Source organism: Chroicocephalus ridibundus, chromosome 6 (genome assembly GCF_963924245.1).
Source record: "Chroicocephalus ridibundus chromosome 6, bChrRid1.1, whole genome shotgun sequence".
NCBI lineage: Eukaryota > Metazoa > Chordata > Aves > Charadriiformes > Laridae > Chroicocephalus > Chroicocephalus ridibundus.
This window is the reverse complement of record NC_086289.1, coordinates 21,785,776-21,800,942: the sequence shown is the minus strand read 5'-3', so window position 1 is coordinate 21,800,942 and position 15,167 is coordinate 21,785,776. Positions and strand designations below refer to the sequence as shown.

Here is a 15,167-nt window from a genome sequence, read left to right as displayed (position 1 = left end):
GGCCCCTGTCTTCCACCTTCCCACCCCCTTTCCTCCTGGCAGCTGCATTGCAGTTGGATGCAACCTCGAGCAAGCTCAAGGAGCAAGCAGGCCCTTTCCCCTCTTGGTAGAGGCCAAGGTTGTGCTGCGTGGAGACAACTGGTCAGTTCTTCTTATACTCAACAGACAGGTAAGTGCCTGAGTTTTAGCCTCCAGAACTGTAACTACATGCATACACACACACAACTGGATGAAAAAACCCCACCCAACTACTTAGACACAACAGCATTTTGCAAGCACTTGGCTACTGATTTATTGCATTGGCTATTGGTTTACAAATATTGGCTACAAGACAGGTCCAATGGCCAGCAACATAGCTCTGCTGGCTTCTCATCTGGCTAAAGGACACTTCAAACAGCAAAGCAGACAATAACCTCGCAGCCCCCGGGGACGTCACTGTGATGGTGCAGTGAGCTTCCCCGGGTCCTGCAGCTGACAGCTTCTTCCCTCCCTACCCCAACCGCAGCAAGGGAACAGATGCATCGACCAAATCTTCCTGCTGCTTACTTAGCCTATAGAATATATACAATAAGCGGTAGAGGAAAAACTGTTATGTATACATCACAGTAACTGTGCAATAAATTAAACTTCAAAGTGCTTCACTTTCCTATTTACAACACCATTAAATAGTAACTGACATTATTTTCTCAGACTAGGAGGAAGTAGTTAGTTAGCTGACAGGGTAAGAGTGCTTGGCAAGTACACCAGGAGGTGGGGAATGGGCTCAGCTGACAGCTCCTCTCTGGGAGAGATCTGGGAGGAAAGAGGGACTGGAGAAGTGTGAGGACATCTTTATGGCATCAATCAAGGGCTTTGGCAGGGATGCTGGCATGACAAGGGAGACCAGACCTGGAGGCTTAAAAGATACAGAGAAAGCATGTATAAAGCAAGTGATGGGACTCCTCTTTTGGACAGCTGTTTAATGGGCAGGTCAAGCAGCAGCTTCAGTCTTGCTGCTGCCATCTCAAATGCAAAATAAAACACTGGAGAGCTTAGCAAAGCTGTTAAAGGATGGGAAGTGAGACTGTGGGCCTCCTGGAGGCTGGCTTGCTGCAGGAAGGAGTTGCACGCTTTTTTTATTCCCTCATAGTGTAGGCTTAATAAAAGGCAATAACAACTTTATTTTAGTGCCTCTATTTTTTTTTTAGGGTACTAGAAGCCTCTTCTAGTTTAGGGATTACCACTCTGAGTTGCCCAACTCTGGTGGTGCCATCTCAGCTTCCTCATGCTTTCCTAAGTGTTAATCTCACCTACTCAAAAGCCCAGAGCAGGTGCTTGTTTGGGGAACAGACAAGCTGAAAAGAGCAGGAGCCACCCACACCACCTGTGTTTTCAGCAATAAAAAAACCATAGTCACTGGATAGAGTGACTCTGGGTTGAAGAGACCAAATCTCTCCTTGTTTTGTCAACACCTGAGGGTCTTCCCAGAAGTCATCACCCACTGCCCTGTATGGGCAAGGCCTAGGGGCTCATGCAAGCTCTTTTGCCTTGCCCAAGCCCCGGTGAGGGGGCATTGGGAATGAGACAAGATTAAGCCAAAGGGAAATGGTGCCGGGGGATGATGGGGAGGGCAGGAGAGGGGGAGGGCAGACAGGGCCATGGAGGAGCAGAGGCAAGTTAGGGCTTTCTCTTGAGCTTGCGGCTGGCCCCGCCACCCCCGCTCCGCTCCCGCTTCTCCTTGCGGACGCAGAAGTACTTGGTGACCCTTTTGCGGCACTGCTCGCAGCGCACGGCGCAGCACCAGTGGAACTTGCAGTTGCAGCTGGACACCATCTCGGCTCGCCTCTCCTCCACCGCCAGCCCGCAGTCCCCGCACAGCCGCCGGCAGCTCCGCTTCTCCCACTTGCTGAGCGCCTTGCCCCTCTTCAGGCACTCCCTGCCCTCCGTGCCCAGCAGCCCCAGCGTCTTGTTCTCCAGGCAGTAGTCAGGAGAGTCTTCTAAATGCACCAGCTCCTTCTTGGAGATGGAGCTGAAGGTCTCGGCGATGGCACCCCGGCTGGCAGCGCTGTTCCCTGCCCCCTGCAGCAAGTCCACCTTCAGGGCTTTGTGGTACCTCTCCTTGAGGTAAGTGCCCACCTCCCGAAACTCAGGCAGCTGCAGCCAGCAGGTCTGGGTGGTGCAGCTCCCTGACACGCCGTGGCATTTGCAAGTCCGCTTCATGGTCCCTTTCACGGCCTACAGGGTGAGGAGAGAGAGAGGGGGGATTCAGGAAAAGGCCCAGAGGGGTCATTTCTGTGCTGCGGTGCATGGAGACATGTGGCTCCAGGCCTGTGGAGGGGTTTGCCATCTACTCCCCCTCCACAGTAGTCCTGCCCAGGGTTGTTGGATTAAAGCTCGCAGATTTGCTTCTCCACAGTACTCCCCTACTCGAGCTGGGAGAAGGGGGACAGCAGGAAGCCATTAACGGTGTAATCACAGAAGGTTTGCTACCTTAGAACAACCACCACCCATCATGTCAGTGCTGCTGCCATCCCCTTCTCCTCAGCGGGGTAGTTGTTTCTTCTGGACACGTGCTTTTAGCCACAGCAAGTTGTGACTCCACAGTGAATGGCCTGAGTACTGGTATGCTCTGTCAGGGCTGGAGGGAGAGAGGGGCTCACCTTTCTACCCGCCTCGTTGTTGTGCAGGTTCATAGCAGCTCTGGCGTCTTGTCCGGTCTCCAGGGCATCCACAAACTGCTTAGAAATGGCTTCCCCAAAGCCCACGTTGTCGCTGCAGCCTCCCCACAGCCAGCCTTGCCCCCCTAGGAAAGGAGATGAGATGTGTGCTGTCAGGGAACCAGCCTGGCTTGTGGCTCTGGCAACAAGAAAGGGTCTCAGAAGTGATGGGAGGGAACAGAGGCTGTGGGGCAAATCCAGCCTTTTGCCTCATGATACTCCCCAATTCCCTCCCCTTGGGCTCATGCTGTTTCTACTGAGGCCTGGCTAGGAGGTGGCTCATGCAGGCAGAGGAGGGGTAGGTCCTGTGTGACAAACCCAGGGATTTCCAGCCTTTCTATAGAGCTGGATTCAGAAGCTGTTAATTATCGTGCATTATCAGCCATATAGGTAAGGCTTTGGGTCTTTAATCACCTTCCTTCAAACCCTGACTTGAACTGGTTCAGTCTAACTTGTAGAGCCAGCATCTAGTTAATGTGGATTAGTGAACTGGTGGAAGCATCCTGGTCAGGGGGAACAGATTCCCCTCCGCCGGGAAACAACCCAAGCCTCGCACACATGTATCCAGGAGACCCTCTTTTTTGTTGCGCCCAGAATCCTGGGATGAAGTTTGGTATCTCAGAAGGCTCTGGTTTTCCAATGATCATAAAGAAACAAAGGACTCGGCACAGAACTGGGAAACTGCACAGCAAGATGTGGAGGGTACTCTTCCCAACCGCGTGGGAGCTTGATAACTGAGCTTGGCTGACTAGAAAGACGTCATGCGGTTTGCCTCTTTTCCTCCTAGAGACCAATGCCAAATTCTATATGAAGACTTGAAATCTGGAACATTTTGACCCCAACGTGCCTCGGCAGTACATCTTGGGAGTTGTGGTTTAACGGCCTGGTGCCTCTCTTGAAAGGCCCAGCCCTCGCCCAGAGCACTGCAGTCCCCTCTCCCAGGGAAAGGCAGGGGTGTCTCATGGGAGGTGGGTAATTGCAGCGGATGATGAAGTCCAAATCAAGAGCTGGGAGTGAAGGGAGAATGGAAACCTTTCACCAACTTGGATCCAGCGCAACGGCATTTAGAATTGAATCACGCTGTTTTGGACAAGCCCAAAAATTTCCTTTGCCTTCCAAGGTTTTAAGTTCACAATGGAAAATTTTCATGAAAACCAGATATGTTTTGGAGAAAAGAAGTGTAGCATGACTAACTCAGTTTTCCAGAGAAGATAAAATTTGGTGCGTCATTGCCCAAAAGTCTTTGCTTGGGTTATCCCACACCTCGGACACCTAAGCAGTGGCTGTTTTAAAAACTATTAGCCAATAAAAAAAATTACCAAATACTGAAAACTGCAGAGGAGTTTGTCATAAACTAACACATACCAACTGCCCAGTGCAGCTGGGTGGGGAATGGCTTTTAAAAGATTTTGACAATTTGAAATTTGACCTCTTCCCATGCAAAACAAAAGACGGAAATGTCAATGTTTTCTGTGCGAGCTGAGCGGAGAGCTGGAGCGGTGCAGCCTGGGGCTCCCCACCCCCGGGTGCTCAGCGCCTGCGGGGCTGGGTACCGCTGCGACGGGAACGGGGTGAAGGCTGTTGCTGCCACTGCGGTTCTCCTGTTTGTGCTCTCCCTGCCACCCTGACAAACGCTGGAGGGGTCTGTGAATGCCACCCTGCTTTCCCTCCTGGTCGTTCTGCTCTGGGGCCACCCTGGTCCTGCAGACCCTAGGAGGCCCTGATGAGCGCTGCTCTAACCAGACCTGCCATTTAGATGCATGGCATCAGATCCTCTCCTCTGCACGCATGATAGTGATTCCCTCCAGCAGCTTAAACAGAGTCATTCTTTATTTGAACCAGGGAAACTGCAACTGCCTTCTACTTTCCTGCTCATTTAGAAAGTAATGGAAAACATCAAGGGCTTGGTCTCAGCTGGTGTAAATTAGAGATGGCCCCATAAGTTTCCGCAGAGCTACTTTGGTTTGAGCCAGGCAAAGCTCTGCTCTGGGCATTATTTGCAGGTGTGGGGACTGGAAGGAGGAGTTATTTCTGCAGGCTTCAGTGAAGGAGAAGAGAAGAACTGTCACCTGCTGCCTGGGATGTGAGAGAGGGACAGCAGCTCGTCGCTCCTTACCCAGCTGTCCATTGCGGGAGTCGTCACAGCCACAGTTGTCAAAATCCCCCAGGCTGCAGTTCCGGGTCAGGGTGTACATGACGCCCGCAGAGCTGATGGCGTGGACAAAAGCGGTTTCTCGGTTTGCTGTCAAGTGGGAATACAAGGAGAGCAGATGTACTAAAGATTTCACTGAGACCAGTGTAAGAAACAACTCCTACCATGCAGGAGGTTGCGTAGGAAGAGATTTGCAACGGGCAGGACTTTGTGGGATGGAGAGGAGGCCCTACGTGTCAGATTAGCTTAGTTTTGGCTTGAACTGCATGAAGACAGAAGCTCCCAAATTTTATCCAGACTGACTCATGCCATTTCCAAAGATGTGGATGAGTTTAGCTCTTGGCTGTCCTTGTGGGAGCTCAGCAGTGGGGATACAGCGCGAACAGACAAATGTCCCCCACATCTCACTAATACACCCCAGAGGGGAAGAGGCCTTCTCCAAGTATCAAAGAGCTCCTTTCCCACAGCCCCCAAAGCCTTATCTTCTGCTGGACACTGCCAGAGCTCAGAGCAGTGACCTTACCTATGGACCAGGGTCAGTGTGGTGATCATCAGCTGACTTCACTGAGCTTTTGGCTTTCATTTAATACTAGCAAGGTCTGGATCTGAGCAGATAACCTTGATGGGAACGGTTCAGGGATCCAGGGTCCCAGAGTGTTACTTTGTGCTGCAATTGCCTCCTCAAGGCCTTGGTTTGAAAGCTCTGCGCACCTCTGCCTGGGGCCCTGGTCCCTCGTCTGCTGCAGTCCCACCAGAGGCCTGAGGTTCTCCTCCATACCCAGGTCCTGCCTGCACAGGGCAGGTATGAGCTCAGGCCGGCATCATATACGGGTCTAGAGGACCAGGCATGCACTGAAACATTTCCTGGCACCTGCAAATGGGTAAGGAATGGGATACGGTGACAATGACCACAGCCCCATGCCCTACAGTGGCACAGGTCATGGGTGCTGGATTTCTGCCCAAGGTGACTCTGACATCTGGAAGCTGTGGGAAGACTTTTCTCCTGCCTCTTGGCCACAGCACAGCCACTGATGAACACTTTCCTGCTCCCTTTAGCCATATCCCTCTGCTTGCCACCCCACCATTCTGTGCTGGTTCTCAGCCTCCCTGGGACACCCTGGAGAGAGACACCACCTGGGCATGAATTGTCCAGCAGCCCATGCTGCAGGTCGTGGTGGTGCATCTCTGTGGGGAGGCAGTGGTGTGAGGGTCGGTGGGACATTCTTGTCCTGCCCAAGCTGGGGCCCGATGGGTCCGGAGACCATGCTGGCATTGCGAGGCTGCCTTGTCTTGAAGCTAGATCCCAGCGTGATGGGTGAAGGGGGCTTCCTGGAAAGATCCCTCTGGGGTATTCCTGGGAGAGGCACATCCCAGGTGGGTATGGGGAGGAAAAGGAGGAACCTGGGAAGAGAGGAGGAGCCCATGGGCTCTAACCTGTAGTGAGGGGGTCCCAGTAGTGGTATCCAATGCTTTCCTTACCACTGCGCAGCCCGCCGTGGCTGGAGAGCTGCAGTGCCCTCTCAGGGCAGTTCCAGCGGTCCCAGGCGAACTGGAACTTGCACTCCTCGATGCCGCTCTGTGCCCCGGCCGCCACGCTGCTGGAGTAGATGAGATAGGCCTAGGAGCAGAGCAGCGGGTCAGGAGGGGGGACAATGTGTGCCCCATTTCAGCCCCCCCCAGCATTAACTTGCAAAACCAAGTCAGGATGCTTTGGCCAGCATGCGGGGACAGCCCCGTGGGCAACAGGCTGAGAATGTCCCCAGGCTACTCCCAGGGTTCAGGAGAGTCACTCAGCAGCTCTAGTTTCCATCGCAAGCAGTTTTGCAAAGCTGGTGTAGCCCCAGCCGCTCCCCACGCAGAGGTGGGGCTGATGCAGGCGTAGCTTTCCTGCCCTGAGCTGCATATTGTGGGCCCTGCTGCTTTGGGCCCTAGAAGGATGGAGAAGCACAGTGCAAAACACCAGGAAGAACATGGCCTCAGGCTCCCGAGGGGGCTGGCGTTCAACTGAAAACAACTTGCATGCCATTTTACAGAGACAAGTTGTAGAGAGCTGGAGGTCTCTTAGGCTTGGCTCCCCTGGGGAGTGGAGCTCGCCACCAGCAGCAGCAAATGCATTTTCTGCTGTGCTGGGTCAGAGCCTGAGCCTCCCAGGGGAAGAAAGCTAAGCTGTTGGCTGTTAGCCAGGTTAGGAGATGTGCCAGCCCGCCCCTTATCTCTCCAGCATGAGAGGAGGCAGAGCCGCCTTCTCAGAGAACAGGGAACTCCAGGCCAGCAGGTGCCTCAGCCTGCTGCCTCCCTCGCTGCAGTCCCAGGGGGACCGCCAGTGCTCTGGGGCAAGGTCGCTCCACCATAGCACTGAGGGCTGTAGCAAGAGCTAGATCGGCTTGGAGGTGTTCCTGGGGAATAGCCAGGAACAAAAATCGGGTGAATTTTACAGTTGGTTCTGGCTAGGAAATAAAAAAGGGCTGCAAGGAGGAGAGGGGGTCAAAAATACTGAACAAGGTCCTGGCAATTCCAGTTGTGCTCCTCGGGGAAGTATGTTTTGCAGGGCTTACAGAAAGTACCTTTCCAGCTCAACGAAAGTGGGTCCTGATGCTAACCTGATCATCAGCAAGCAACAGATGACAGGTGAGAGCCGTAGCTGGTGCCAGCAGACAATCTCCAAAATCTGGCCCCAACCAGCTTCAAAAGACCCCAGGCCAGCTTTGCTTAGGGCTGACACAGCCCAAGGAGCTGCAGCGCATAGCAGGTTGTTCCTGGCCCTCCTCCACCTTGTTGTACGAAACCTGGGGGTGGGGGGAGCTCTGGCCAAGGCTGGATGGAGAGTAGTGGGAAGGAGGAGCCCCTCCCTCTCCTCCCCGGGTTTAGTGGAATAAGGGACAGAGATCAAAGGGATTTCTCTTACCTTGGGGCCCGTCATCAGGAAATTATTCACTGACCTGGAAGACAGAGACAGTGTCAGCAGGGAGGGGGTGACGGCGGAGGGGCCTGGGGAATGCCAGGCATCCCCGGGCTCCCCTCTCACCCCCCGCAGCCTGCCTGTCTCCTGGCTGCAGGCACCTTTGGTCTCTCCCCCGTCTCTCCTCGCTGCTCCCTGCGAGCCAGGACGGTGCCTTCTCCTTCCCCCAGCCCCACTCCCCCAACCAGGCTGTACTAGGCTGCAACCCCATCACACCCCCTCCTTTTGCTTTTCCCCGCACAGCTGCCCTTCATACCAATCCCTCATTTTTGTAGTGCTTTCCTGCTTTTTGCCTTACCCAGCTGCTGCTCAGCTTAGTTTAGGGTAGTGTTGCCCCCAGCCCCAGGAGCTGGGCCATGTCCCAGCATCGCCCTCCCCACTGGACCGTGCTGAGGGAAGGAGGTCACATCCTGTTCCCTCACAGTGTGTGTCCTGACAGCATCACCCTGGATCACAGTCCCTTGTTTTCCTGTGGTGCCAGCTCTGGCTGCCCACACTCCCGCCTTGGTCACATTAGGGTGACGGCTGAACTCAAACACGCTCATCCTCCCTATCCTGATGGGCGCTGTGTGGGGAGGAGTGGGGGCATGTGTGAATTGGTCCTAGCCAAAATTAAACTTTCCGGTGTTTTCCAAGTGAAATATGAAAAATTGAGATGAACTGTTTCCAAAGGTGCCCGTTTGTAAGTATTCCTGTGAAACACTTAATTGTGCTGCTATTAATGGAGAATTGTTCTACTGAAAATGCCAGAGTCTGCTTTAGTAATCTTAAATAGCAGGATCCTGAAACCTTCTGCTCTGGGAGTCTCATGATCCCCCTCTTTGTTCTCTAGGTCAGTAATTCCTACTTCTTGTATGGAAGGGGAAAAACTCAAAATGTGGGTCTTCTTCCTAAGGCTATTGCAAGGAAAATGAAAGGACCTCTAGCATTTGTTTATTTTTGAATGTAAGATTTTCATAGCCAATTTCACACTCTTCTGGCCCCGGGTTTTTCCCTGCCTGTGGCTTTCCATGGCATTAACCCATTCCTCTCACCTTCAGGTGGAAAAAACAAAATAGCAAACTCTGGGAATGAGCTGAGGGTCTGCTGAAGCAGAATCAAGGATTTTAGGAGGTCTCTAAAGGATCACCAAAGAAGCCCACAGCCTTATCCCTGCCTGGCCAAAGCCCTGCTCTGGTGGGACAGCAGACAGGGCTCTTGGAGGTGTTCATGTCTCCTAGGTTGTAACAGCTTTCTGCCCCTGCAGAAAAAAAGGGAAAGGAGGTAACTGCATGACATGCTACATTCCTCCCCCTCCTTCATTTTATGAAGAGGAAAATGTCTGTTCCCACTGAAGCTGTGAAGGAGGAATCTCCAAGGGCCACAAGGCAGCATGGTTGCCCTCCATCCCTGTCCCCAGGGGCTTGCAGAGCAGAGCCAACGCTGGCCGGTCTGAGTCTCTTTCTCCAGCAAGAAAGGCTCTTTCAGTGTAAACGGTCAGTCAGCATTAGGACTCCACATGGTGCAGTGACAAGCCCTAGGAATTTGGCGGATGGCTGGGTGAATCCAGCTTAGCTGTGCACTGGCAGAAAGGACCAAGGTTTTAAAAAGACCCAAGAGCCAACCCCAACTGTCCCTAGCCAGAAATGAAGTAAGTGGAGGGAGGTTTCGTCTACAAACACCTCATTCCAGTCTCTCCAGGTTTGCAAAAATAACCCTCATCACCATTTCTGGTGAGTTCCCTGCAGGCACCCCGGCACTCCAAAGAGATGGGTGAGTGCTGTTATCCCAAGGGAAGGACACTGAGGCCAGAGAGGTGTCATGAGTGGATTCAGACCTTGCAGTGAGTGATTGGGAAAAAGCTAGAGCATGCATCGAGAGAGGCTGGGCTCTTCAGCTTCTTCTTGACATAATGTTCTGCTTCAAATGCTGGCTGTCTCCCAGTGGAGGGTGCCTCTCCTTTTCAGCGAGCCTTTGCAGAACCTTAATCCACACTCTGTCCTTCCACGGGAGCTGGATGCTCCACTCCACAGTTGGGCTACCAGGCATGCAGTGAAGCTTTCTGCTTTTCTAGCTCCCCTCCATTCCCTGAAAATCCCAGCAGCGGGGTGGACCTTCACTGGATGTGGGGGAGAAAGGTGTGGGTTACGGTATGATTTTTTCTCCCTGTGTGTTTTCAAGTGATGTTGTCTGGAGCTACAGATGTCCCTGGTCAGGGAGAGAAAGGCACTGTCCTGTTGTGCTACAAATCCAGCACGGAGACTGCGGGGGCATTGCGGGGTGGGCTCAAGCACAGGCAAAAGCAGGCACTGCCATCCCAAGCTGGGGGACAAAGTGTAGCTGTGCTGCAGCCCTGCCATGGACATTGTGGCAGACAGGGTATAGCTTGGTCAAAACCTCAAAACCTTGCTATTACTCACAGTTTAGGAAGAGTTGAGAGAACTAGCTTGCAAAGTTTCACTCTGGCAAGTCTAACATTATTTTTTTTTTTTGGTGGAAATGCATCCAGATTGATGAAGCTTGTGCTGGGAAAGATTCCCCTGGGTCACAATGGGAGGGAGAGGGCTGTGCCAGGGCACTGAGAGAGCAAGAGATCCTTTCCCTTTGTTCCAGGCCTGGGATTCAGACCCGGCTGTGCTCCAGCCCCCATGGGTACTTTAGCACGAAGTCGATGGCTGTTTTGCCGAGGAATTTTCCTTTGGGAGCTGCTGCTGCATTGTACAGCTAATTAAATATTTCCTGGGACTTGGAGAAACGGCATCTGTAGCCGGGTGATTAGAGCATCGGGTGACCTGAATCACACAGGGCCATGAACCTGGGACTATTCAGACCGTGTAAGCTCCATGGGTCCCCATCCTCACGCAACTGGGTAGCAGCTTGAACAAGTCATTTTTCCATCTGGTTTCCCTCCTGTCCTTTGCCTTGACCTTAAGCGCTTTGCTATGGGGACCACACTCGGGATGGCGTCAATGTGAATCTGAGGACCTTGGTAGCAGCTGTGAGAAAACACTGGTAGAGTGCCCCTGTGTAGGCAAGATCTAGAGAATTGCAAGTCCTCTCTAATCTTGTTTTTTTCTTATCATTGCTTCCCACCTGGGTAGGAAAAGCCAAATTCACAGTGTGCAAGAAGGATTTGCTTCAAACCCTTGCTGAGCAGTTGCAAGGGTGGCTTTAGGAGGAGGACAGTAATCCCCAAGTTCAGGGTTTGCAGCAAACCAGCCTGTTAGCAGGTGTCAATTGACATAACTGCACTGAAGCAGAGGATCTGTTCCTCCCGGGATAAAACTCAAGGTTCACAAAAAGGCCAAGTTCAGGATATGCCAATTCACCATCTGCAGCTGAGCAAATGGTACAGTAGCAATTTCCCAGCAGGATATTCTAAACATTTTTATTAAGTCTGAGAGACAGAAGGCATTTTCCCTGAGCTCTCTGATCAACAGGCAGGCATGCTGCTGGGCGGGTTTGTAGGACTTAGACAAGTAAAGGATTCATTTAGACGGGTACACTTGACCCCCCACATTTAACTCTTGCAGCTGCGAGTGGATTCAGGAGAAGGGGGGACGGGACAGTTTGAATATGAGGGTGCTGTGTGCTGCAGAAGGGGCTGTCGTGTGGCTGGAGGGTAGCTGGGATTTTTCTTATTTATGCTGAGAGGGAAGGAAAGATAATAATGGAGACAAACTCTGTGTGTTTTGTCTTTGCCCATATGATCTAGCTAAGAAAAAATGTGTCTCTATTCTGAATATAGTCTCCAGCAAGGACAGAGAGTAATTCAGCCACTTGTTCCACGGATGTAGTGACAATGCCACTACAGTCATCTCTGTGCTGCGAATAGGAATCACTATGAAAACGAATCTCTCTTATTTTTGTCTCTGTAGTGTGATTTTTATTCATTTATTTATTTTTACTAATTTTCCATACCACTATAAAGGAAGGCGGAATGCAATCCTAAACTAACCAGCCAACTGCATCCACAATGGGTGTAAACCAGCCCGATTCCCAGGACTTGGGTGTCACCACACTGATTTAAAACTTTTTGAAATCACACACACGAAAGGAAACGCTTGAAATTATTTCTCTTCTCCAACAAATCTTTCTGGGTTTCTAGCTTTCTAAACCCCTTTCCCTCCACCTTCAAATTCCAGGACAGCATTACACGGACTGAAGCGGAGCAGAGACAGACCTCAGCAGAGGTAGAGGAGCCCCACTGAGTCCTTCAGCCCCATCCCCAGCCCGTGCAGGGCCCTGGGCCGCGCGTGCGGCTCCCTCACTGCAACTCTGTGCATCCAGGTAAAAAGCAAATCAAGGGCAAGTGATTTTCGCTGCATCCGATACAAGGGAATTACCTCAAAGCTAATGAGTATCTATAGCAGCAGTTCTCTATCGTAGTTTTATTGAATCCAAACCAAATAACCCTGCCAAGCAGCTGTCCCATATTTTACACATATCAAATACTAATAAGCCTCTGATAATTTCTGCTCAGCTACAACTTTAACAAATAACAGCACCCCACTCCTCAGTTTAATATGCCCCAAGAGCCTTATCAAATCTCCCATTAAAGTATTTGTTTGATACTTTATCACCTTACACCTTATCATGCTACGGTGCTGCTGGTTCAGCTCTTTAGAAAATTATAAACCTATATTTAGTTCTTTACTGTCATTATTGCAAATACAGAAAATGGATGCAATTTTACTTTGGATCTGAGTTTGTTTTCAGGTACAAACTCACCCAACTTTTTAGAAAACCAGTGACAATGGAAACTAAAGGCAATCTCACAGCTGAAGTGTAAAAAAACATTTAGAAACAAGCTGCCGCATTAGAGACTTTTACATTATTCCCACAGGATAAGAGACGGGGAGGCAACTCATTAACATTTGGAGCTTTATTTTTTTTTCTTAATTTCTCTCTATCTTGCTACATTTATTTGGTTTTTAGTTCCTAACTGCAACCCTGATATTTTGCATATCTAGAAACACGCTGACCATTCAACCTAGCTGACACGGCAGAATCTAATTCACACTCAGAGGAGGGAAGTGGCCACATATATATAAAAAAAAAATTATTGTTGATCTACATTGCCCCCTGCTCCCAATTCTCATGATTAAATCACAAGAAGAATCTTGTTGCATTTTAAGCTGTTGGATCAGATAAAGAAGACCAGCAAAAATTGCAAGCATGATTATTGCATGATTCCCACCAACCTTGCTTTTTTCTCCACACGAGTTAAGGGACAGGGTCTGTAATGTGACTGTTTCGAATAAACTTTGGAGTTTTCCTTTCTCTCGGGAAATGATGACCCATGGGCAACATGTGGAGAGAAGCAGGGCTATCTTGATCTCTAAACTTTTCTCTTAGATAAAAGCTTCTAAAAGGCAGACAGGGAATTTAGACATCCAACTTGCATTGAAAACGCCTGGGATTTCTGTATTTAACTCTACTTTGCGCTCTGAAATTTCTCCCCTTTGGACTGTTTCTTTAAAATGATGATTTTTTTTTTTTAATCTTTTAATGTATTATAAACGTGTCTATATTGAGGAAAGTGAGAGACATACACAGGAAGAACAGAAAAAGAAAAATAAAATCAGCATGAGTTCTTGCCTAGCCTCTCCGCATAACAGACATATTCCCCTTGTTGCAGAAGGGAGCTTTACCTTGAGTTTGCTACTGTATAATATTTAGACATATACAAGTTGTTGCACATTCTTTTAATGAAGGGAGCAGAAAATCTCTGAAAGAACAAAAATTTCACTCCCAGCCTAACAGGACTGAGTTCCCAATTACGCTTGAGTTTCTCTTTCTGCAATTTTGGTTTCTCCATCCCTGGTAATAACCCTAGAGATCTGCTGCGGGGGAGGCAAGGGATATTAGTAATTGAACGGCCAAAGACTTTCCTTGCTGTTACAGATAAGCCTGTAACCCACTGAGCAGATTCCCCAGGGCATTACAGGAATGGAGAATAAAGTTGGGGTACTGAGTAAAAATCACATAGGAAAAAATTGCCTACAGAACCAGGTCATTTGAGTCCATCTCTATTTGAGCATGGGATAGATACGTTCCCCAAGGAATGATATGAGATTTGATGCAAGTGTAATCTCCTTCTGCTCACCCTTATAAAACATTTCTGGAAATAAATGTAAAAGCACTCTTAGGACAGAGCAAGAGGCCCACCGGAGACGACAGCTGGTTTGTGCACGGGGGGACTGGTCTGATGGGACCCAGGTGTCGGGATCCAAGCCGCAGCAATCTCCGTACCAAAAGTGTCTCCCCAGGAAATCCTAATACATGAATTTCAGACGTGTGTAATCCTGACCCTGTGCCTGCCAAGGAGTCTGGGTCTCAGGCTGCTCATCCGGAGTGATGCTCCTGTGGATCTAACTCACCCCTGCTGGCTTTGAGCTCTTAATCAGGGACTGTCTTCTTTGGGGAGTGCGAGAGAAGCCCCACCTGATTTGATTAAGACAAGCAGACTGTGAGCCTTTGGAAAAACAGAAATCCCTGGCTCTGCCATTGGGTTATCTTCCCAGTTGGAAATGAGGGGCTAGATCTTCCGCTCTCCTCTACTGTTTTACCCCAGCTCAGGATTTAGCCCATCGAGTTACTGTTGGGGGGCAAGGGGGAAGAAGGGGACTTTCTCTGCTCAGATCTAACCTCTCTGACAGTGAGTGTGTTGGGACTAAGTAAAGTATCTGGTCCCATTAAAGACCAGAACTGAGCTAAGTGGAAAAAAGGGGACATTTAGGAAGGTGAAGAGGAATTTCCTTAGGGTGTCCGGGAAGAGCACCTGCCTGTGACACAGACTGAGGTGCTCTCGATACTCACCAGGCACAGCAGGATTGGAAGAAGGGAGTGAGGAAGAAGATGCCCAGATAAGGGTCCATGTGAAATATAAAATCCAAATAAAGAGGGAGAAAGGATATCCTAAAAAAAAACCTTGGGTACCACCACCACCAGCAAAAAGAAAAAAAAAAAAAAAAAGAAACACAACAAAATTAGGAAAGGGATGGAGTTATTTTCTACCCGGCGCTCCTGGTGTGATGAAGAGGCGTATGCCCCTTGAATCCCAACTTCTGCGAAGGGTAACCAATCCTAAAGTAAGAGCTAAAGGGGGTTGGTGAAATGGAGCCGCAGAACTTCCTAAGAAGAGATTATCTACTTAATTAAAGATTTTTTTTTCCCTAAGTCCTTCAGCCAATCAGGACTCAAGTGCCAGAGAGAGATTGAACTGATGAAAAGAACACCCCAGGTTCCTCGAAGACAAATGCACCACGAAAGGGATAAGAGGGAGGGAAAAGGGGAAAACAAAAAAAAAAAAAAAGAAAGAAAAAGAGAGAGAGAGGGATAAAGAAAGAGACAGCAAATCCCTTAAAGTAATCACTAG

The 15,167-nt window shown here is 50.0% G+C and overlaps 1 protein-coding gene across 1 annotated transcript; it reads right to left on the bottom strand.

Moving 5' to 3' along the window:
- Positions 1–1,511: 1,511 nt before the first annotated feature.
- Positions 1,512–14,725, bottom strand: WNT8B (Wnt family member 8B). The gene is made up of 6 exons (XM_063338753.1): positions 14,609–14,725; positions 7,754–7,787; positions 6,328–6,466; positions 4,813–4,938; positions 2,640–2,782; positions 1,512–2,214 (listed from the first exon to the last, which is right to left on the bottom strand). The coding sequence occupies exons 1-6, from the start codon at positions 14,665–14,667 to the stop codon at positions 1,657–1,659; spliced, it is 1,059 nt and encodes a 352-aa protein (XP_063194823.1). The 5' UTR covers positions 14,668–14,725; the 3' UTR covers positions 1,512–1,656.
- Positions 14,726–15,167: the final 442 nt, after the last annotated feature.

Excerpts from the sequence above, each read along its gene's own strand:
- WNT8B (XM_063338753.1), bottom strand. The coding sequence starts at position 14,667 with ATGGACCCTTATCTGGGCATCTTCTTCCTCACTCCCTTCTTCCAATCC. Across the intron at positions 6,467-7,753 it reads TCCTGATGACGGGCCCCAAG|GCCTATCTCATCTACTCCAG; the intron begins GTAAGAGAAATC and ends CTCTGCTCCTAG. Across the intron at positions 4,939-6,327 it reads CCACGGCGGGCTGCGCAGTG|CAAACCGAGAAACCGCTTTT; the intron begins GTAAGGAAAGCA and ends CCCACTTGACAG.